At 43.1% G+C, this 23,103-nt stretch overlaps 1 protein-coding gene across 1 annotated transcript in view; it reads right to left on the bottom strand.

Moving 5' to 3' along the window:
* Positions 1 to 23,103, bottom strand: part of EEA1 (early endosome antigen 1) — a 497,109-nt gene that overhangs the window by 56,085 nt on the left and 417,921 nt on the right. The window contains exon 27 of the mRNA XM_069228969.1: positions 19,475 to 19,595. Coding sequence (XP_069085070.1) covers positions 19,475 to 19,595 — 121 coding nt within the window. The remainder of the gene's footprint in view (positions 1 to 19,474; positions 19,596 to 23,103) is intronic.

Here is a 23,103-nt window from a genome sequence, read left to right on the forward strand (position 1 = left end):
TGATGGGCTCTAAAACCCATTTGGGTGGGGTGGAGGAGTTCATGGGTCTCTAAGTAGCTGGTTAATTGGTGATTAACGTGTTTCTCCAAAATTTTTGTTGAAATAGGGAGAAGAGCAATGGGTCTATAATTCTCCAGCAGAGATGGGTCCAGTTTCGTTTTTTTTAACAGAGGCTTAATAATGGCATGCTTAAAAACAGGGGGGAGAAGACCTAACGATAGGGAACGATTCAGTATTTCTGTGAGGGGAGGTACAACAATATCTGAAACTCGCGAGAGGATGGGGGGAGGAGCGGGGTCCAGGGGGGAGCCCGATTTAATCTGAAGAAGAAGTTTAGTGGCAGCAGTATCAGTAAGAGGTGTGAAGACAGTTAATGTGGTTCCGGAGAGGGAGGGATCCATCATTTGGTGCTCTACTGTACCTGGGGGAGGAGGAGAAGGGAACCCAGAGTATATCTTAATGACTTTGTCATTAAAATGAGATGCCAAAAGATTACTATATTCAGTGGAGGGTTCTGTGGGAGGAGAGGGCATAGGGGTTATAGTTAATTCCTTAAAAATCTGAAAAATTTCCTTTTGTGAACAGGAGGAGCGTCTATATGACAATAGTCAGCAAATGTGTTGGCTATACTTGGACCATCTCGCAGGAACCTTCCCTCTTTTTTTCTCCAGCACCCAGGACCTTTCCTGCTCCCTCCTATCTAGCCACGCCACAAGCTTGTTTGCCTTGTCACCAACATCATATAGACGTGGTTGCATTGCAAGGGCATTGCTGCGAGCGGCTCCCTCAACTAGGTCTCGCAGTTTAAGACATAATTGGTGAAGAGTTTGCTGGTTTGTTCTGTCTGCATCCTCCACTCCAAACGCTTGATGTCCTGTTCAACCTCGTTAAACTGGAAAGACGTTTCTTCCCCCATCTGCCCCAATGAGGGCTTGTGACTGGCCCCGTATTACCTCCTTGAATGCCAACCATAGATTACTTGCAGAGGCCATAGTACCTATAGTTTCTTGGAACTATACTTCAGCCCCTTTCCTTAGTGCCTCCCTAATATTTGGGTCTTTAAGGTACAATGTACTTATCTTCAGGGGTGGAGTTGTGATCTGAATTGTGTTTTGCTATCTAACCTAAACCGGGGAGTGGTCTTATACTAGCCTCTTGGAATCTGTGAATGTCTGTACATTGCGTGAATAGATAATCTATCTGAGAGAAGCTATTGTGGGATGGTGAAAAGTAGGAATGTCCCCAGCTGTTTGGGTTATGTGTCTGCCATATGTCTACCAACCCCAAGGCGTCAACAAAGGAACTCAGCAATCAGGTTCCGCTTCCCATGGAGGCTCCGGAAAGCCTATAAGAGCTGGATCTAAAACTGTGTTGATGTGTCCCCCCAAGATCAGGGTCCCATGTTGCAAGTCTACTGAAGTTGCATTTATTTCAGGGAACGTCGGCGAGTCTAGGCACGGGCGAATATAAATAGAATCCCCAATTAGGGTCGGGTCATCCCACAGGCCGGATATCACAACATATCTGTCCAACGCGTCATGCCAACTATGCTGCGGGATGAAGGGAATCGGTTTCTTGACCATTATACCCACTCCTTGTGAGTCGCTAGTGTAGCCTGAATAGGCTAAGAGTTTATAACAAAATCTGTCTGTCAAGTGCTTTGTATGTTGTGTCCCGAAGATGCGTCTCCTGGAGAAGCACCAAATCTGAGGAGTGTTTCCGGAGGTACTGGAGAACCAATGTGTGTTTTATCTTGTTACCCAGACCATTTACGTTCCAGAACCATATGAGTAGGTTAGGTGGTTTTGTCACTGTTGGAAGTTTAAGGTGCTACTAGGGGGAGAGAATCAGTATTACTCCTTTTCTTAGAGTGTGGGTCTTGTCCCTGACAGTCTGACATACAATGCTTCACTGTCCTGTAAGGAGCATTCATGAACACAGTTTAACATATCTTGAAACTTAAACAGTTCTAATTTCTCACTTACTTCTTCTCTCCCTGCTACCCTGCACCATGAGTCATAAACCACACACCTCGCCAATTTGCAGAGAGCCTGTCGCTCTAGTAACATAAACAAGTGTGGGTGCGGCATTACTGCTGCGCCAGAGCTTTCAGGATATTGAATACGTCTTAGCTCAAACTTCCCATCTTACATAGTGTGAGGGGATATTACACCACCTATCGGGGACTCTGTCACCCACCCGACTGCCCAGTCTACCATGTGCTGGATTTTTTAATATTCTTCCATCTCTGATGGATTCCATTTACTCCTTAACTGGCTGCTTTATTCTGAGGATAGTCAGCTGTTTCTGCCTGTCTAACGATCTGGTGATTGTTTGTGGGTGTCCTTTTTTTCACTTCTGTACTCAACAGCCCTCTAGCCATTCCCTCGCCTCTTCTGGCGTTGTGAAGATCCATGTCTTACCCCTCTGCAATGACCTTCAGTTACTCCGGGAATAACATCATGTATTTAATTTCTCTATCCCACAGTTCTCGCTTTATTTCATCAAAGCACCTGCGTTATCTGAGCCTGTAGGGCAAAGTCAAGAAAGATACGTTTGGTGACATTCTCTATTTTGAGGTCTTCCTGTGTACAAGCCGCCTGTAGGATGGCGTCCCTATCCCTGTAATTAAATATCCAAGATATTAATGTCCTTGGGGGGACACCATGGGGCAGCTGAGAGGTCAGGGCTCCGTGCGCCTGATACACTGTAAAGAATTTGGAGTCTTTTTGGCTGTAGTAAGTTAAGGACCAGGTCCTCCACAAATAAATCAACACTGGCCCTCGGCCCCCTTAGAAATCCCCAGCTATAAGGATATTGTTCCGCCGTTCCCTGCCTTCCTGGTCTTTAAGGTGGGAATTGATGGCCGTGTTTTGTTTTGTTAAGGGTCTATACCTGTTCTCCAGGTGTTTTGTAATGAATTGTAGTCCTGAGATGTGCGTTTCAGCCACAGTCAAGTTCTCTGTAACTTTTTAGAGGTCAATCCTTATTAGATTCACTTCAAGCGTTTCAATGTCAACCTTTGGTCCAAGGTGTCTTTGACACTCTCTAATTTACAGTCATAATGTCTCGTAATGTGGGTTTTGTTTGCTGAGGGGGATCCCGATGTTTGATTCCTGGTCCAGGTGGGCCAAGAGTTCCTTTAGCTGCCATTAGTTAAATTGCATATTTGTCAATGCTGTTCGTTTGCGCAGGAAGGGGGGCTCGATTTCCCACAATAGCCGCCCCGCAGGAAACTGGACTCTGCCACTTTTGCTCCACTTCCTCAGGGCTCTGTCGGGGATATTAGATATTTCTCTGCTGGTCCTTATTTGTCCCTGTAGCGCACTTGTCTCAATAAGGCTGTTAGAAATGGGGTCTCTAGTTGGCAGAGGTATACACCCTTGTCCAAGGAGGAATTGCTGCCTGCATGGCTGGCGCTGCGTCGATTCCTCTCACAGGAAGTCGGGCTATGTCGTTGCAGCTTGGCGATGTGTCAATCTGGTGGGCTGTGCGTCGAAGTTCCAGTCGGACCGTTGGCGCTGCTCGATCTCCACTTGGGGAGCCGGGCTGCATCGTTCCAGTTCGGTGATGTGGGGATTTTTGATTCTGGCAGGCTGTGCGTCGATTTTCTCTGCACAAGGAGTTTCTTTGCAGAGATGAAGTCTTTTTGGCCCTGAGACTTCAAGAAACAGGAGGGAAGCTCAATCCAAGCCCTTGGAGAGCACTACTCAGCAGAGCCAGAGGCCAGCAAGGCAGCAGGGCAACAGCAAGGCAGCAGTCCTTTACAGCAAAGCAGTCCAGGCGAGTCCTTTGGGCAGCTTCTCTTGGCAGGTTGCAGGTTCTGGTGCTGAGTGCCTTTCCCAAGAAGTGTCTAGTTTGGTGGGTCAGTGACCCAGTTTATATACCCAAATGTGCCTTTGAAGTGGGGGAGACGTCAAAGAGTGGCTTAGAAGTAAACAAAGCCCCCTTTCAGTACAATCCTGTCTGCCAGGGTCCCAGTGGGGGTTTGGCAGTCAATTGTGTGAGGGCAGGCCACTGCCCTTTGAAACGTAAGTGTCAGGCCCTCCACCCTTTCAGCCCAAGAAGACCCATTCAGTATACAGATGTGTGCAGGTGCGACTGAGCATCCTGTGTTTGTGGTTGTCTGAGTGAAATGCACAAGAGAGCTGTCAATCAGCCCAGCCCAGAGGTGGACTGGAGACAGGCTGTAAGGCACAGAAGGATTTAAAGTGCAGAGAAATGCTCACTTTCTATAAGTGGCATTTCTGAAATAGTAATATTACATCCAACCTCACCAGTCAGCAGGATTTTGTATTTCCATTCTGGCCATTCTAAATATGACCTGTTTACCCCTTTCTAATCAGAATCTACCACTCAACCAATTTATGAGGGTAGCCTTAATGCTAGCCTATGAAGGAGCAGGCCTCACAGCAGGTTTCTTTATACCTGTGACTGGGGTGAATGTTTGCATTGTTCAGCATTCCGTCCATAATTTGATCTTTTTGCTTTTCTCGCCCTAAGAGGGGAACGGTTTGCCCAGACATGGGTCCTGTGCTCACTGCGATACTGGATTCAAGCTAGCCTGGCTGATGAGGGTGATACTTCACAACCGGTCCCAGGATGCTTGTTTCCGGTCCAGGGAGGAATTGGCCAGGCAGTTCAGGCTGGACTGTTTGCAGGAAGCTGGCTCTGTATACACTATATAAAAATGAGATATAGTGTCACAGAGACCAGGGGTTCACCAGAGGCTTAACAGAGGCTAAAGTAGATAACACCAATGCTCTCATTTCTGGTAGTGTGGTTGAGCAGTTAGGCTTATCACAGGGCAGTGCAAAGCATTTGTTGTACACAGTCAAGTAATAAGGCACACACTCAATCACTAACTCCAGGCCAATGTTTTTTATATAGCAAAAATATATTTTGTTACTTTATTTCTAGAACCACAAGTTTGCAGGTAAGTAAATTTGCAAATAAGTAGCAAGTATATGTATGAACACCATTTTGTTTCAATTCGGTAAGTTAAACGGTTTTCAAATAAATAGCAATGATCTGTTTTAAAAGTTGACAGTGCAATTTTCAAACACAGTTTTAGGGGGGAGGGAAAGTTAGTCAGTTTTGAGGTAAGTACAGGACTTACAGTTCCAGTCTCTGGGGGTTAGGATGTCCACAGGTTGGGGCCACCACTAGCAACACGGGGCTGGCCGGGTGCAGAGGTCAAAGGTGAGGCAAGATTTAGAATGGGCTCCTAAGGAGACTGGGGGCACTCTGAATTGAATCGGTCAGCAGGTAAGTACCCGTGTCTTTGGAGGGCAGACCTGGGGGGTTTAGGAGAGCACTGGGAGGTAGGGGAGAAGGGTGGGAGCGGGGTTGTTACAGGTCAGCACCAAACAAACACAGTCAGTGGCACAGGGGTGGCCGGGTGCAGGGTACAAACATACAGTCAGGCTCCCAATGCTTTCCAATAGGGAGAACCCGGGGGGTCAGAAAGATGCTGCAGGCTAGGTCTAGGGTGGTCGGATCCAGAAAACCAAAGGCTGGACCAGGAGGAGAGCCGCCTGCTGAACGTTGCTGGACCGGTGGTCAGATTCCCCTAGGCCAGTGGGGTGCAGGTGCAGGGGTACCTAGAGGCATCGGCAGTCTTCGTCTGGTTCATTCGCTGTCAGGGGGATCCTCTGGATTTAGGCTGCAGGCGTCGTCGTGCTGGCCAGGAGGGGTCAACCCAGAGTGGACACTAGGTCGGAATCACCTGAGGACCTGCTCTGGACCGGTGGGCCACCTGGGCAGGACTCGTGGATTCGGGGCACTTCTGGAGTCCTTTGCTTGAGTTCTTTCTGGACAGGGCTGATCTCCACCGGGAATCTTGGTCCTATAGGGTGCAGGCAGTTCTCTTGGAGCTTTTAAAAGGTCACTGGTCCTGCAGGATTTTTTGCCTTTTTTGTAGCAGGGGCTTCAGAAGCTGGAGACGGGAGTAGGGATAGGGCCAAATCAGTTGGTGTCTTCAGTCTTCTCTGCTGGGGGTCAGCCTAGCAGTCCTCCTTTCTTCTCGTCAGCTTCTTGAGGTCACCAGGAATCTGGTGAGCTAGGTTCAGAGGTGCCCCTAAATACTAGATTTAGGGGCATTACAGGGGTCAGAGGGCAGTAGCCAATGGCTACGGTCCCTGAGGGTGGCTACACCATTCCTGGGAGGGGGGCACATTCCTAAGCCTACTGGATTCTGCAGGGAGGGGGTCACTTCAGCTATGGACACCTTAGGGTTGGTCCTGACTGGAGTGGCCATTCCTCCCTATTTTACCTAATTTTCCGCCCAGACTTGCCACCAAAAATGGGGCTTTGTCCGGAGGGGGGGTGGGGGGGGGGGGGGGGAGGGGTGGGGTGGGGTGTTGGACATCCCCACTAGCTGGAGTGCCCTGGGGCACTGTAACAGCAGGCCTGAGCCTTTGGGGCTCACTGCCAAGTGTTACGGTTCATGCAGGGAAGGAGGGGTGTGAAGCACCTCCACCCAGAGCTGGCTTTGTTTCTGACCTCAGAAAGCACAAAGGCCCTCACCCCATGGGGTCAGAAACGTGTCTGCTACTGGCAGGTTAGCACAGACCAGTCAGCCCTACACTAGAGGGTTGGGTAAAATACAAGGGGCATCTCTAAGATACCATCTGTGTGCAGTTTACAATAAATCCAACATTGGCATCAGTCTGTGTTTATTGTGCTGCGAAAGGTGATACCAAACACCAGTGAAGCCATCATGGAGCTGTAGAGTTCGTAATGACACACTCCCAGCCCATGCACTTAATATGGCCACACTGCACTTACAATGTCTAAGAATCAACTTAGACACTTTAGGGGCATACTGGTCATGCAGCTATGCCCTCATCTGTGGTATAGTGCACCTTGCCTTAGGGCTGTAAGGCCTGCTAGAGGGGTGACTTACCTATGCCACTGGCAGTATTTTGTGGGCATGGCATGTCGAGTTTGCCTTTTTCTCCCCACCAACACACACAATCTGCAATGGCAGTGTGCATGTGTTTGGTGAGGGGTCCCTTACGGTGGCACAGCACATGCTGCAGCCCTTAGGGACCCTCCCTGGCCACAGGGCCCTTGGTACCACTGGTATCCTTTACAAGGGATTTGTCTGTGTGCCAATTGTGGAAACAATGGTACAGTTTTAGGGAACGAACACTGGTGCTGGGGCCTGGTTAGCAGGATCCCAGCACACTTTCAGTCGTCAGCATCAATATCAGGCAAAAAGTGGGTGGGTCAGGGGGTGTAACTACAACAATGGCCAGTTTCCTACACTGTTCCAATGGGGAGAAGGGTCAAGACTGATTTGCATATGGCTGGTTCCAAACTGGGGTGGCATGGGGAGCAAAAAACACAATGGAGTAAACCCAAATCTGTGACATGTGGTGACTGTTTGCATTGTTCAGCATTCTGCCCATCATCTGTTCTTTTTGCTTTTGTCACCCTAAGTGGGAAGGGTTTCCAAGACATGGGTCCCATGCTCACTGCACCACTGGATTCAAGTAAACCTGGCTGATGAGGGATGATACCCTGAAACTGGTGTCTCAAGTTGCTGGTTTGCGGTCCAGGGAAGGCCTGGCCTAGCAGCTCAGGCTGGACTGCTACCATGGGGAGCATTGTCAAGATTGATTTGCATATTGCTGGGCCCAAACTAGGATGGTATTGGGAACACAAAAACAATGGATTAAAGCCAGATCTGTGACTGGGGGTGAACATTTGCCTTGTTCAGCATTCCATCCATCATCTGTTCTTTTTGATTTGGTCACCCTAGGTGACCACAGTATGCTCAGATGTGGGTGCTGTGCTCACTGCACCACTGGTTTCAATTTTGCCTGGCTGATGAGGGATGATACCCCAAAACCAGTCCCAAGATGCCTGTTTCCAGTCCAGGGCGGACCTGGCCTGGCAGTTTGGGCTGGACTGTTCCCATGGGGAGCAGGGTCAAGACTTATTTGCATATGACTCGGTTTCAACTGAGGTGGCATGGTGAGCCAAAGAACAATGGATTTAACCCAGATCTGGGACTGGGGTGAGTGTTTGAAGTGTTTCAGCACTCTGTCCATCATCCTATTGTGTTGCTAAACTTGCCCTAAGTGGCCAGGGTATGTCCAGACGCGAGTCCCTTGCTCGCTGTGCCACTGGATTCAAGCTAGGTTTTAACTTTTTATTTACCCTGCAACAGTTGGGGAGCCAGAACATGAGTCTAATTTTTGCTTTTTTCACCTGACTGCTGACACTGAAGTACCACCTACTCCCACTGCTTAGATATTGTGCATCTTTAATTGGGTATGGAGACATCATAGTTTTTTTTTTTTTTTTTTAAGTTATGTCTGTGCAAAGGGGCTGGGAAAGATTCTGGGGACTACCATTATTTAAAGGTGAGGGCAAAGTGCGGACCGAAGTTCCATGCTTTTTATCTAATGTATAACTTATTTTCCTTGGCAATGGTAAACACGGTTGTAGACACATAAGATTATAAGAGATATAAAGGTATTGCATGCAAGATTGTGTACGTGTTACACAATATCAGGAAAGGCACTATATACCTGGTTCACTTGTTGTCCCTAGCAACAAGCTAGAAGTGTTCAGTGTGGTAATTTGAAATTCAGAGGGAGCCAAATACGCATTTCTTGTTGACATAGAGGGACAGCTGAAAAGCAGATGTAACTAAACTTTACCTCCAGATAAGACCTAAACACTCAAATTACTGTCCTGGACCTAATGTCTGTAAGTCATTCCATTGTCTGAGAGACACATGGTTTGAAAAGGTTGTCTTCTCTGAGCCCAGGGGAAAGTGACCAAGTGTGACGAGTTGCATTTACCGTTTTAGAATAGAACATTGTTGATTGGGTGTTGCACGACCGATAAACATTTTATTCCTAATGACAAGTAGGATGTAGTCAATTTGGGTAATATGCAATTGGGGGTTGCCAATGCATGTCTAATGATTTGACACAGAAGGACAGTGGGAAGGCTGATGTTGTTAATAATTCACCTCTAAGTACAATTTGGACACTCAAATTACTGCCCTGGATCTAATATCCCGAAGTCACTCTTTTGTCAGGACGCATAGTTTGAAAAGGTTATCTTCTCTAGGTGCCGAGGGAAGTGACTAGGGTTGCCGGTTGTATTTACCATTTAGTTTTAGAAAAATGATGATTCATACCTAAGAAATAGTTAATGTGTTCATATTTTTATGCTGATGATGAGTGCGTGTGTTTATGAATGAAGTGGCCACTGTGTAATGTTGTTGTGTAATGTTGCGTAATGTTCTTTTAATATGTATTGTACAAATTGACAGACACAATTTTCTAGAATTCCCTGCTTTTAAAAACATTTGTGTAAGTTTTAAAAGTGCAATATTTCAAGGTTAAATTTGGATGTATTGGGAAGACTCGTAATTATGGAGACTCCCTTAACACATATGCAGAAGGTCTTTCCCCCTAATCAGAGAAAGTTAGAACACTATTGTTTAGAATGGTCTAAAGCCACCCAAGAACATAAGTATCCCTTGCCAAAAGAAGGGACAGTTGATGCTAAGATACTTAAGAATATTGTTAAATACCTCAGGAGTAATTATGAGGGAAATAAATTACAAAAAAGGCAAACTATTTAGCACTGTGGCAAGCGTTTTGTGAGAAATCTGAGAAACCCTTAAAAGATAATAACCCTAATATCCCATCTGCTTCACCGCCTCCATTTGGTTCTATGAGTACCTCTCCCAAGATTCACAGTATTTTTACATAGGTGCAGCTACAAGAAGACGCAGTGGGATTTGAGAACCCTGAAATTTAGACCTCCTTCACAATCTCCAAAAGCTACCCCTAATGTAGCTTCATGCGTGGAAAAGCCAAAGTATGTGAGTACACCTAGGCAGCAAGCAAAGACTAATGAATCCAGGTTTTAAGGACAATTAGAAGGACAGTCCACCCTACATTTAGACCCAGACTCTCCGGAGGAGGACAGAAGTGAAGAACAAAGTTCAGGGGATAGTGATGACCAGTCACATGATTCATCAGCAACGTTGCATTTGTTGCAGAGAAGAGACGCACCAAGAAGGATTGTTAGGCAATAAATGTCTACCTCACAGCAAAGAAATGGAGATGATTTTAGATGTACTGACTGTATGGACAGAACTGCTAGTATGGCACAAAGGCCAGCATCCCAAGAAAAAGAAAGGACTAAAAGGTAGTTTACCACTCTGGCAGAAGTAGAAGGGGAATGTAATAGTTTCACCATAAAGTGTTCAACAGTTGTTATTGCAAAGTGAGAATAGGGGAGATTAAGAGTAAAGTAAAAAAATAAAATATCGTCCATACATAAAAGCACAAATAGTATGGGTGAGCCATTTCAATCTTCAAGAGTTAGGCAATCTATACATGATGTTGATATCCAAGAAATATCTTTTACTGATCTGGATCATACAAAGGGGGCAGGGGCATATCTGATCATGTTGGTATTAGAGAAGGAGAACAGGAGAAGTTTTACAGAGTTTGGAAATCTCAAGTGACAGAGCTGGGGAGATTGCAACTTCAGGGAATGCATGGCTAACCAGATTCAGGGAGGGCATGTTGTGAAGCTATGAGAGGACTGACACTACAAGATAGATCAGTACAGCAAATGAGTATTCAGTCAACTTTGCACAGTACAGATCTCACCCCTAGTAGGATAGTTGCAAAAGAAGAGAATAGCTGGCACAGTGTTGTGCCATATGTAGAGAATTTAGTGGAATGGACTGAATGACTAATATAACAGATGAGTTCTTGGCCACAAGAAGGATCTTTTGATCCACATGATCCACATGATATGGTGAATGCAGAAGATTGCATTCCTTATGTGGAGGGAGATCCAGAATATGGCGGAGATATGCTAGACAGCATAATCCCCAGCGTTCTACCACTTCCTTACAACAGATGCACCTGCTATGTAAGGGACCTGGGGCGCCTCAGTATGCTCCTTGGCCATAAACAGACAAGGAAAATCTTAAGAAATTGTTGCAGCTGCTTACAGAGGGTGCAGAGAAGGGGATCAGAGCTTTTGAAAAACAAACTACAGGTATCAGGGTATATAAAAAGTCTGCTTAGTTCCCTTATGGGAGTCGAAACAGACACTATTTGTCAAAAGGCTGGAGTGAGAAATGTTACCCTCACTGAAACTAGATATGATGGGTCTCCATTTAATTTGGAAAAAACAGGGATTTGGGACCAGTTGAGGAAAATATATCCTGATAGGCCAGATATTGGATATCTTATGACTCAGACAATGCAGTCAAATGAGGATCCTGCCCAGTTAATTAATAGGATGAAGGAGAAATGGATCCAAGATGTAGGCCAGGGTTGGGAGGTAACAGGTGGATGCTCTATATTGTTTTATAACATGGTGGAAAAAAGGGTTACCCTTTGATGCGTAGGATAGCCTAGATAATAGTGCTGTTAGAAGCCTAGCCCTGGACAGAGATACAAGAACATATAATCCATTTTTGTAAAAGGAAACAGGAAAAAGGAAAGGAATTAATAGGAGTGAATGACAAAGCAGCAGCTGAATGAGTACAGCAGAAGTTAGCAAAGAAAGGAGCAGCAGAAGGAACTGTAGCTGCAGCTGCCACTCAGGTGACTGCAATATCTGTGGAATCGGTCATAGGGACCACTTAACAACAATACCCATAGCAGCAGGACAATATATGGATACATGGAAGTAGGAGGAGGAGGAAAAGGAGGAATAGGAAGAGGTAGGATGGATCCTCAAAGAGTGGATCAGGTATGTTATTATTGTCAGAGGTATGGACATTTTATTAGAGATCGTAGACCTAAAAGATGGAATCAGTAAAATGGAGGAGTTTATAATCAGCCAGTGTATATAGGGGTACAGTACCAACCTAATCCGCAAATCATTTCTGTTCCTTAGGTGCCATTCCAGAATGTGCAGCCACCAATAATACCACATGCACAACCAGTGCCGCCTCATCAAAATTACCAAACACCCCCAAAGGAAATTCCACCTCAAAGTGGACAAGGAGGTGTAATTGTAAGAGGAAGGAATTATTTTCTGATGAAGTCTGTGGGAGGATAAGCAAAATGAAGGTGCCACAGATCATTTCTCTGTGTCCAGTATTGTCAGTGGTGCACAGGACAGACGAGGAACGGTAGCCATCAATGATAGAAGGTATTCTCATAGATACAGGAGCAACTAGATCCTGTATCAAAGGGGTTGGGGGGAATTCCGATTTCTAATAGATCAATGGATGTACAGGGATTCTCTGGGGAAGTAACAAGGGTTCATTCTTCTAAACCAGTGAAGATGGAAGTGGGAGGAGGGTACAATGAATGCTGTTTAGCATTTTCTCCAGCTGACCCAGCTAATTTATTAGGAAGAGATCTTATGGTCAATTTAAATACGAGTATTATTTTAACCCTGATGGTAACAGGATCTGTTCAACCCCTGGAGTATTACCTTCCAATGTGATGGCAGTAATAGTAGATTCCTCCACTGGAGGCACTTACAACAGCCATGTATACAATCGTAGCAGAGACACAAGAGGTACTGGGAAAGGAGGTTTAGTTACCTAAAGAATTTATTTTTCGGTGGCAAAGGCAAGACTCTTGCATGATTGATCCTGACCTAATATTGCGAATAGAGACCTTAGAGATAATACCAATCAATGGCGCTCTGATAGCCAGCGACTATATTCATGTCTTATGGGCAAGTATTTTTTCAGAACCAAGAAAAATGCTTATAGACATATTAGATGACCAACTGTTTTGTGATGACAATTTTAAGAATTTTTCAAAGTGACATACCACTGAGGACAGTGTTGGAAGTAAGGACACCCATACCAGGAAGAACTTGATTCAGTTAGGGAAGCTGATCTGTCCCAAGTACCAGACATTTTATGGACTAAGGGTCCTCACGGTGTAGGCCTTATTCATACTGCTATACCATTCCGAATTACATTAAAGGAAGGTGCTATTTTACCCAGAGTGAGACAGTATTATCTTGCTAAGGAAGCAGACGAGGGCATTGCCCCTACTATACGGGCTTTGATAGAGCAAGGAGTAATTTACAGTGGAGTGTCTCCTTGCAACACCCTAATTTACCCCGTTAAGAAGTCCAAGGGTAATACTTGGCGCATGGTTCAAGACCTGCGCCCCCTGAACTATGTAGTGATACCGGAATTTCCAACTGTTCCCGATTCATACATCATTTTGACAAAGATTCCTCAGGATGCTAAGTATTGTTCTGTTATTGATCGGAAGAATGCTTTCTTTAGCATCCCTCTGCATCCAGACAATCACTATTTGACAGTGTTCTCTGAACGCAGGACTCAGTATTTGTATTCATGTTTGCCCCAAAGATATTGTGAGTCCAGAGTATTTTTAACAGAGTGGTAAGAAACGATTTGTCAAATTTTCAGTGTGACAGCACCTTGTTGCATATGTCAATATACTGATTTGTAGTCCCACAAAGCAGCACTGTAGAAAAAACAATATATCACTCTTAGTTACTCTTGCACAAAGAGGATACAAAGTAGAGAAAGACAAAGTACAGTATTGTCTGGAGGAAGTTTACTACTTAGGACAACTGTTGTAAGCTTTCTGATCGACGGGTAACCCCCGAGAGAGCAGCATCCATTTGTCAGATGATAGAACCAGAAACTGTTTAAGGAATGCAGAAGTTTCTTGGTCTCTGTAATTATGTGAGACAATGGGTTTTTGATGAAAGTACTTTGATAGCACCTTTGTTAGCTTCTATCAAACAGGCCAAAGGCAGAAATGACAAGATAACATGCACCTCGGAAATGAGGGAGAAGTTCAGAAACTAGATACCGAAATAACAAACGCTCCAGTCTTGGGAACTCCTGATTATACCAAGGAAATATTTTTATTTTGCCATTGCAATGGTTAAGTGATGACAGCCGTCCTCACACAGAAATATCCTTTGGGACATAAGCCCATTGCATATTTCAGTGGACTGTTAGTTCCAGTGATTATCCCTGTGAACAGGCTCTTGATACTGCAGCTTCTGTAGTACAGAAGAGCACCCTCATTGTTATGGGAGCACCTTTGATGCTTTATGCAGAACAAGCAGTGTTTGCTAACATTCAGAAAGCTAAGGCCACTCTGACTACACAGAGTGTGTTAGGATATGAGGTGATACTATCACTACCATCTTTGAAGGTTGTGAAGTGCCATGTGGTGCAATATTCTTTGCGATATTGAGGGTGAAGTACAAGATTGTGCAACTTACGTTCCTAATGAGTCTGGCCAAGCAACAGAGGATGCTTTATCACACAGCATTGTCTATTTTGTTGATGGTTCTTCTACCACTGACTAAGATACATGAATTAGATACAGAGGTGCAGCAGCAGTCAGGGCACAACAGCATGACTCTTCTGAAACACTCCATATAGTGGAGCAATTCACATTAACAACACATCATTCTGCACAAGCAGCAGAATTAATAGCATTAATAGCAGCTCTTAAGCAAGGAGAAGGAGCAATGATTACACTTTATTCAGATTCAGCTTATGAGACAACTACTGTACATTCGAACACCAAAAGATGGAGCAGGATAGGTTTTTCTCAAGTCAGATGGAAGCCCCATTATGCACAAAAAACTCATAGAAGCTCTAACAGAGGCACTTGCACTGCCACAGCTGGTGGTAGTTGTGAAGTGCGCAGCACATACTAGTGGACAGGATTTTGTGTCTCGGGGTAATGCACTAGCAGATTGGGCAGCTAAAGATGCAGCTAGACGCACACCCCCGCTTTTGCCAGCAGCATCACAACATGTCCCTGTCTCGGTAGCTCAGACTGCCTCACCGCCGGAGTATGAATCTAATTCCATTACAGACAATGTGACACCACATTTTACTGAAACAGCGCATTTACATCACCGCGAATTACAGAAAGAGCTGCTCCTCAACATGAAAAACAGTTATGGGAGGATAGAGGATGTACTCCCTAAGGGAATGACCTAATATATAAACAACTATCCACACGTGAATCACTGAAGTCACAGGGTTTACTTATGATAGACCTTGATCAGTTGCATATACCAGCTCATACTTCAAAAGATCACTTGTACATGCAAATATAAGACTGGTTTGCTCCTAATATGCACAACATACTTACTATGTACCTTCATAACTGCATTGTCTGCCAGCAGTTTTCTCCTAATCCCACATTGAAATTAACAAATTCCACCATTCCACAACCACAAGGCCCATTTAAGGCTCTTCATGTGGACTTTGTGGATATGATTGATAGGTGCAGCAACTATAGTTATTGTATAGTTGCGGTCTGCCCTTTTTCCCGATTGATAGAAGAGGGACCATGCGTTCATTGTGATGCTAAATCAGCAACTACCTTTCTAATTCTTGAAGTAATTCCACATTGGGGATTTCCAGAGGGAATAAGATCTGACAATCGCACTTATTTTGTTAATGCAATATTTATGTACATTACGACACAGTTAAGGATAAAGTGTAAGTTATCCTCTGTGTACCACCCTCAGAGTAATGGTGTTGTAGAGCGCCTACATGGGCTTTTGAAGAGCAAGATCAGTAAGCTATGTGCTACACTGCATAAGAAATGGTGGTTACACCCTATCAGATAGTGACAGGGACATTTATGAATACGCAAGTCCCTCCCAACAGAAGTAGTGTACAGGGGGAAAGCTCTGCAGAAATTCTCAACAATGGAATGCAAGTATATTTTTCTGAATTAATGAGAGTTGTTCAGTCCTTTTCTAAACAGGTGTCTAAGGAAAAGGAGAAGCGCGCCAACTCTGAGGTCAACCTCCCTGTTGTGCACATAGGAGACAAAGTTTTTGTGAGGAATTTCCTGCGGAAATGGAATGCGCCACGCTTCCATGGACTGTACACAGTGACCATGATGACCTCTACCGCCCTCAAGGTGGATGGCAGAAAACTCTGGATTTACTGCACCCTCATTTATCTAGGTTCAGCATTTCATTAAGACTTATGAAAAATGTAAATGAAACTAGAGAGGGAGGAAAACTCACATCGTAAATATACCCCCTCCAACTCTGGTTTGGGACAATTCTTATGTGAAAGAACACAAAATCATTGTATTTTTGTTTCTCTTTAGTCTCTTGATTCTATCCTATGTTTCTACAAATATGATTTATTTAGTTATAATATTTTAAAAGGACAAAGGGAGCTTTCTTATTATAATATTGTGACCCGTAAAGCTCATACTCCTTTGTTTGAAAATATGTGGTTTCGGCAGATGTTAGACATAAGTTTGGAGAATACTAATTAATCTTGTTTTGTTTTGTGTGCACCCTTAATTCCTCATGCCACTGTATCAGATAGGTAACATTTAACAACAGAAGTGCCCCCAGGTACAACCTTAAGTTTATTACATCTTTATTTCTGTAGGATTAAGGTCCAAATGCAGTTAACACATGTTGAAAAAGAAAAGCCACAAAATTGATTCCTTAGCGGAAGTATTGTACAGTCTTACAGACAGGACATTAAAGAAGAGATATTACGAATGAAGAAGTCAGGTCATCCTACTACTGCAGATTGAATTGAAATGGTCCTAGATTTAGGTTTTATAGGAGTAACGCGCATGCCCACTGAGTGTAACAGTTACTTAATAAACCCTTTACCCCCAGATTGTGTCATTAGACCAGGATTTAAAGTCACCAGATCAGTGTTTGCCCATGATCAATGGCATCCTGATTTTGAACTGTCTTATAGGGTCATATCCTTATGGAAAGGTATTGATGTAAATCAGAATACAATAGGGAAGTGGAATGAAAACATTTCATGTTACAATTGGATAGATAGCACAGTGAATAATCCTCAGACTGTCATGGGACTAACTTCTGTTTCTTTATGTTTCAGGGGAAATGGCACTGTTGATGTGGGCTAAAATATTGGTTATAAGACTAAAATAGATAACGCTGACATGCAGCGTGTACTATGCTCCACTGCGACTCTGCATGCTCTGGTTTTGATAATTCCTGGAATTAATTTGATAGCTTTGCATGAACACCCCATGAGCCATCCAACAACCTTGCTACATAATTTTCGAAGGAAAAGAACTGCAGAGTACTATGATACAAGTATTTGGAGTGACATTCCTCAGGAGTACTTTTTGTTCAGTGATGCAGTTATTCTTTAGAAGTATTCTGCTGTTTGTTCAGGCCAAAGCAACAGCTTGATGGTCGCAGAAAACCAGTTGGGAACTTCTTAAACTTATCAAAACTACCAAGGATGGGTTCAATGGGGTTAAGGAAGAGCTGTGTGCGATGAGAATAATGGTGATGTAGCAATACTATGAACATCTATAAACTGCTTGGGACAGCATATTGTGCCTTTATTCCAGCAAACGATGCAGATAACAGAATTTTATCTGAAGCTATACAGACACTGAATAATCTACAAAAGAAAATGGTAGATGAAGGAGGTGCCCCATATAACTGGTTTAGTGAGTGGTTGACATTACTGCCATCCTGGATGGGATGTTGGAACTGTTGGGAGATTTGATTCCATCTATTGTAGCCTTATTATTAACATATTGTGTCCTGCAGTTGATTCTAGCATGTTGTAGAAAAGTAGGTGCTAAGGCGGGAGGGATGTTTGAGGTTAGGACACAAAACAAATGTGGTAGATTCTCAGGATAATGTGTATCAATTAGTGTAAAATGAAGACCAGGGCTTAGATTTAATAGTTGACATGTCAACTAGAGGGGAGAATGTTACATGAAATGTAGAATACATATGCAAAAATATAATGCAACAGCAGACATTGGCATAAAGCTCTACAATATATGAAATATAAGAACACTGCAGGCCCAAATCCAATGCGGACCAAAATAAGGTGAAGAGTTTACTTGAGGACACAATTGCAATTAAAAGCTAAGTTGTGTTTAACAAACATGTAGGAATTTATGCCCAAAAACCACAAAAGTTCACTGGTGCATATTTGTTTTTCTAAACAGACTGTAAATCTGATTAGACAATGAGTGTGGGAAATCTAATCAGCTCAGACTACACAGATGTCTTAGGTTTACAATGATAAGGCACACATGGTATTAAATTGTATTTATTGTAGAAATGTATGCATTCCAAAGTGAAGAATGGGTAGTTTGTCTAGCATGTTAAAGCCACAGGTAGAGAATGAGCAGAAGAATAGTTTAGAGGTAACAGGTTATAAGGTAACAGGTGCTCAAATGTTTTTCTGTTTCAATCTATGACTGGCCAGACAATCATTATTTACTGATTTTTAAAAGTATTGAGAGATTTTGTATATAAGAGGCTGATTGTGCTACAGCAATATGAGACTGCCTTCCTGTGTGAGGCACAACAGTAAAGGGCTGTCTTTTCATTGCCAAAGAAGAGTTTGTCTTTTTTTTCCAGTTTTAAACTTCAGCTCTCCACAGAGGGATAGTAAGTGCTATATAAATGTTAACATACAATGCAATACAATATGATGCCAGTGATATTCTGGTGTCTATGTACACCCAGGACAATGAGACAGGTATTTAAAAACAAAATTTGTAAATAGTATTTTTATTTTCACAGGACATTTGAACATTTTTTTCCATTCTACATATCCTGCACTCCATGCAAAGTCTGAGTTACAAATAAAGCTGCAAGTCTCCGCCCCACCTTTTCCATATCATTTTAACTTTAGGTATGTAAGAGTGGAAAAGTATGTGTGTTTTATATTAGTATTTGGTTAACAACTATACCAGGTTCTTTGTGGGGGCTTTCAGATATTTCTTTGTGCTGAGCTTTGATCTTGTCTTTAGGTGGGCCTTCATTCTTTAATCCTTTATTACTCTCTCAGGAATATTATGTGTTATCAGTTATACAGATTCAATGATTTTCAAATATAATTTCGGCAATTTTCTTACCTTAATATTCTCCTTTGGTTTCTTTGCATATTGCTATGTCTGGAGGGTTCTCTAGGGATGAGGCGGGAGTGGCTTAGGTAATGGATGGTGGTATCTTTATGGCATGCTAGGCCCTTAGGTAAAGCACATCTGTATAGGTCTAGGTAATGCTTCCCTCAAACCTAACTCTAAAGCACGCACTATCATACAAAAGGAACACTCCAGCACACCACATCATTCCTTCATTTTTACTATTCCAGACACCTTCTCCTCGATCTATGTGAAGACATAGAATACAACATACCCCTTTCACACTGTGTGATTTGACTTGGGAAGTAACACTTTAACAAAGATCTTCACTGGACAGTGTGGTGCACTTCTAGCCAGCAAGACCGTTTTATTTTACTGCATAAAGAAAAGAAAAGTTTTTAACAGTGATCTAGTGAAAAGGAATAGTTAAAAAGAAGAAATACCCTAATAAAAATATCAACCTGAGATACTCTCCCTCTTCTTACTTTCACACATGTTTTACAACAGACACTGTTCTTTTTAAAGAACACCATGTGTGAATCTTTAGCTAATACAATATGAAGTAACTGCTTCCATACCTGGAGTGACTGGTTTTCTCTACCCAACTCCTGCATTGCTGCAGTTGTGTCATCCAACTTTCTCCGAAGATCTGTAATTTTTGACTGCAGCTTTTCGATTTCTGCTTCACTTTTTAGACACCTGAAGTAGGAAAACAAATATCAATAAGGAAGATACAGTATAATGTCTAAGTTGCAGACTGTGGAACCGAGAGCTCTTATGTCCTTGCCCTGCTATAGGACTGCATTTGCGCAGGAATAACTTCTACTACTCTACTTCAGTTTCCCTATCTGCCACAATTGGGCAGTGAGAGTGAATAGCTGTATTAAGCACTGCATTTTATACTCGCTTCCTTTTTTCCTTCTTTTAAACACATACCTGAACCATTTAATTCATCCAAGAAAGAATTAGAGCTATTTTCAGAGTAAAGTATCTCACTATACTTGCCTTTTACACTTAATATTGTAAGTATGTGCCTCAGTTCAGAATGACTACAGCTGCATATGATTGGATTGCCTACTTTGATTAATAATATAAGTTTCAAAAGTATTTATAGTTATTATATTTCAATACAATCCAATCCAAATGGCCTTTCAGGCAAACAGAATGGTACACAGTACCACAAGAGGGTACAAAAGTAAATTATTGTTTATTTTCAGGTTATATGAATATGTTGTGACAGACACCTGTTTTACATTTACAATGTAACCTTTAATCCCAGTCTTTCCTCATTGAAATCCAACACACATGTTCAACATTTGTGTGAATAAAAGTTTTAAAACATTTCGAAATGGCTTCTTTTTTCTGGAAACATTTTGCTGTGAAATAATCACACATAGAATATTTTTAACGAAATCTTTGCATTGCAAGCCTGCCAAAAATACAGTAAGTAATTAAATGAACAGGGCGAAACCAAAATAAGGAACTCTGTCCTATTTATTTCCACAGCTGATGCCCAGAATAGTCCCTCCTTCAGTTCCAATTGGTAGAGCCCACATCGAAACAAGCTATCAACAAATAATGGCAAAACTAATAGGTCTGGCCTTAACATATTGGTGAAATATTTTATTTTTATTTTTTTACTACAAACATATGCCCCAACTTGTAAAGGAAGAACACAGACCACCATAAAAATGCATAAGAGTGCAATAAAAATGTAAACTAAAAACAAACATTTGTTGATTTGGCTGTGTAACTAGAGATTTCTTTTAAAAAGCATTTCAATTGTTCCCTGCATATTACCATTGTCATAAGGCGACAAGTATCCAATGAGGCACTTAAATTCCAGACATGTACAATGGGACATAAGCACTTTACAACAGAAACCTGAAAAAGGAGCCAAGAAATATACAAACATCTAACTGAAAACCTGAAGCGTAAGCAAAATAAATAGCCATTGTTTCATCCACTTCCACATGGACGGCTGGATGCCGTCAGATGCTACGCTGCTTGTGTGCATTGGACGATTCCCAGCCGTCCACACACAGAAGACAGGAAATCCCTTTAGTGTGGGCACCACTGGGATTTTCTGCCTCAGAGCTGGGGAAGAGCTTCACCAGGATCCTGGGGCTGTTTTTTTTTCCCCCAGTAAAATGACAATCAGCAAGCGTGGCGCGCTGTCATTTCTATGAAAACAAAAGTGAAATGAGCCCATCAGCTGATTTCACTTTCACTGCCTTGGTGCTCGTGGGGCTACCTCTGCCCCCTCAGTACAGAGGCAGACGGGAGAGTTATCACTGAGAAGGGGAGAATCTCCCCTTTCCAATGGTACCCTTTGCTAATGGATCTCTGCTTGGGGAACGCCGAAGTTGGGCGATCCCCAAGCAGGAATCCACCACTTGACCCCAGGGAGGTGGAAGCAGCCCCTTGGGCAAGGGCTTTTGCTCCCCCTTTGTTTTTTTGTGGCCACATTCAGCCTTTCTGACCCCCACTGCAGATGGTGGTTATTACCCCTGACCTGCCCCCTAGGGGGTGGGGGCAGAAACGCCACTAGACACCAGGGACTATTATTTTTGTTGGTGTAGGGATGGGGACTGCCCAGAATGGGCATGGCAATGCCCCCACCCCACTCCCAAAAAATTAGCACAGTCTTTCTGTCTTCCCCCACCCTGCTGGGGGCAGAACAGGGTAAAAAGGACAAGTGACAGGAACAGATCCAACCGAGGTTAATAGGAGCCTCCACGCAAGGGCTCCCATTAACATTGGTTTGATCTGTTCCTGTTGCAGCATTATGTCCAGCCACACAAGTGGGGCAGCGATTTTATCGACACAGGTGGCGCAATGCTGGGTGGTAGGAATTTTGTGAATTCCTGTGGGTTCCAGAAGTATCCCTCACAGAAATGGAAGGAAAATGTGTGATTTCAGGCAAAGTTTGAGGTTTGCAGGGCAGTGTGGGTTAAAAAACCTAATAGAATCCACACAAGTCACGTCATCCTGGATTTCCCTAGGTGCCTCTTTTTAAAAAAATGTATAGATTGGAAATGTTTCCAATCGGCTGAGCTAGGGTTCAAAATCTACAGCAACCCACATCGGAAAAGGAGGGTAAGGTTTTGGTGCAAAAATGCACTTGCGCCCATGTTGTGTTTTGGGCCGTTTCCTGTTGTGGGCACTAGGTCAACCCAAAGAAGTGAGGTAATATTTATATTGGGAGACTTGTAGGAGCATAGAATAGTAGAACATTTGTTATTACCAATTGGAGTTCACTGCATTCGGGCCTTTCAAATGTAAGCCAGTGTATAAGAATGCTGACATTTTGAAAAATACTTTCCAAATCATACGCTAGTACGCGTACCTACAAATTCAGAGAAGTAAAAATAATCACTGCTGCTAAACTCAAAATCTTGTGTCCATTTCGAAAATACATAAGTTTCCTTCATACCCATTTTTCACTCTGCCTATTTCGCTATAAGAATTGGTCTATATTCAGTACTCAATGAAAAAACATTGCATGGTGCAGATCATTTCTTTGCTCTGGCTACCTTGGGTTCTTGGAGAACCTACAAACCCTATATAACCCGGCAACCAGAGGGGTTTAGCGGACGTTATCCCTTTTGTCCATCGGCCATTGTGAGAAAAAGTTACAGATGAACATTTTAACACAAATGCATGATTTTTCTTATTAATTGTCAAAAGATCTTCATTTCAACCGTTATTTTCTTTGGGAAAACATTGAGGGATCCACATATATTAACCACGCTGAGTTCGGAATATCTATAGATTTTATTGGATCACCCCTGGGCTTCACACTGGTTTCCACTACAAACTGACAGTAGGTTGAGAGCACAAAATAGGGAAAATAGTCTACCTCTTAGAAAAATACCAAAATATCAAAACTGTGGTACAAATTGTGGCTTTAGTATAGCAAATCATTCGTGGGTGCCATTTTTAGGGAAAATACAGACACTTATCTGAAGCAACTTTTCCCTATTTTTCTCAAAAAACACAAAATTGCGCTATATTTTGCCTACTTTCTCCGTCTCCTCTAGGGGAATCCACAAATCCGGGACACCTTTAGAATCCCCAAGATGTTGAAGAAAAGAAGGGCACAAATTTGGTGTAAATAGCTTATATGAACAAAAGGTTATGGAGGCCTAAGTGAGAACTACACCGAATAGACAAAAAAGGGCTCAGAACATTTTGCTTCCTACCA

Source organism: Pleurodeles waltl, chromosome 4_1, assembly GCF_031143425.1.
Source record: "Pleurodeles waltl isolate 20211129_DDA chromosome 4_1, aPleWal1.hap1.20221129, whole genome shotgun sequence".
Taxonomy (NCBI): Eukaryota; Metazoa; Chordata; class Amphibia; order Caudata; family Salamandridae; genus Pleurodeles; species Pleurodeles waltl.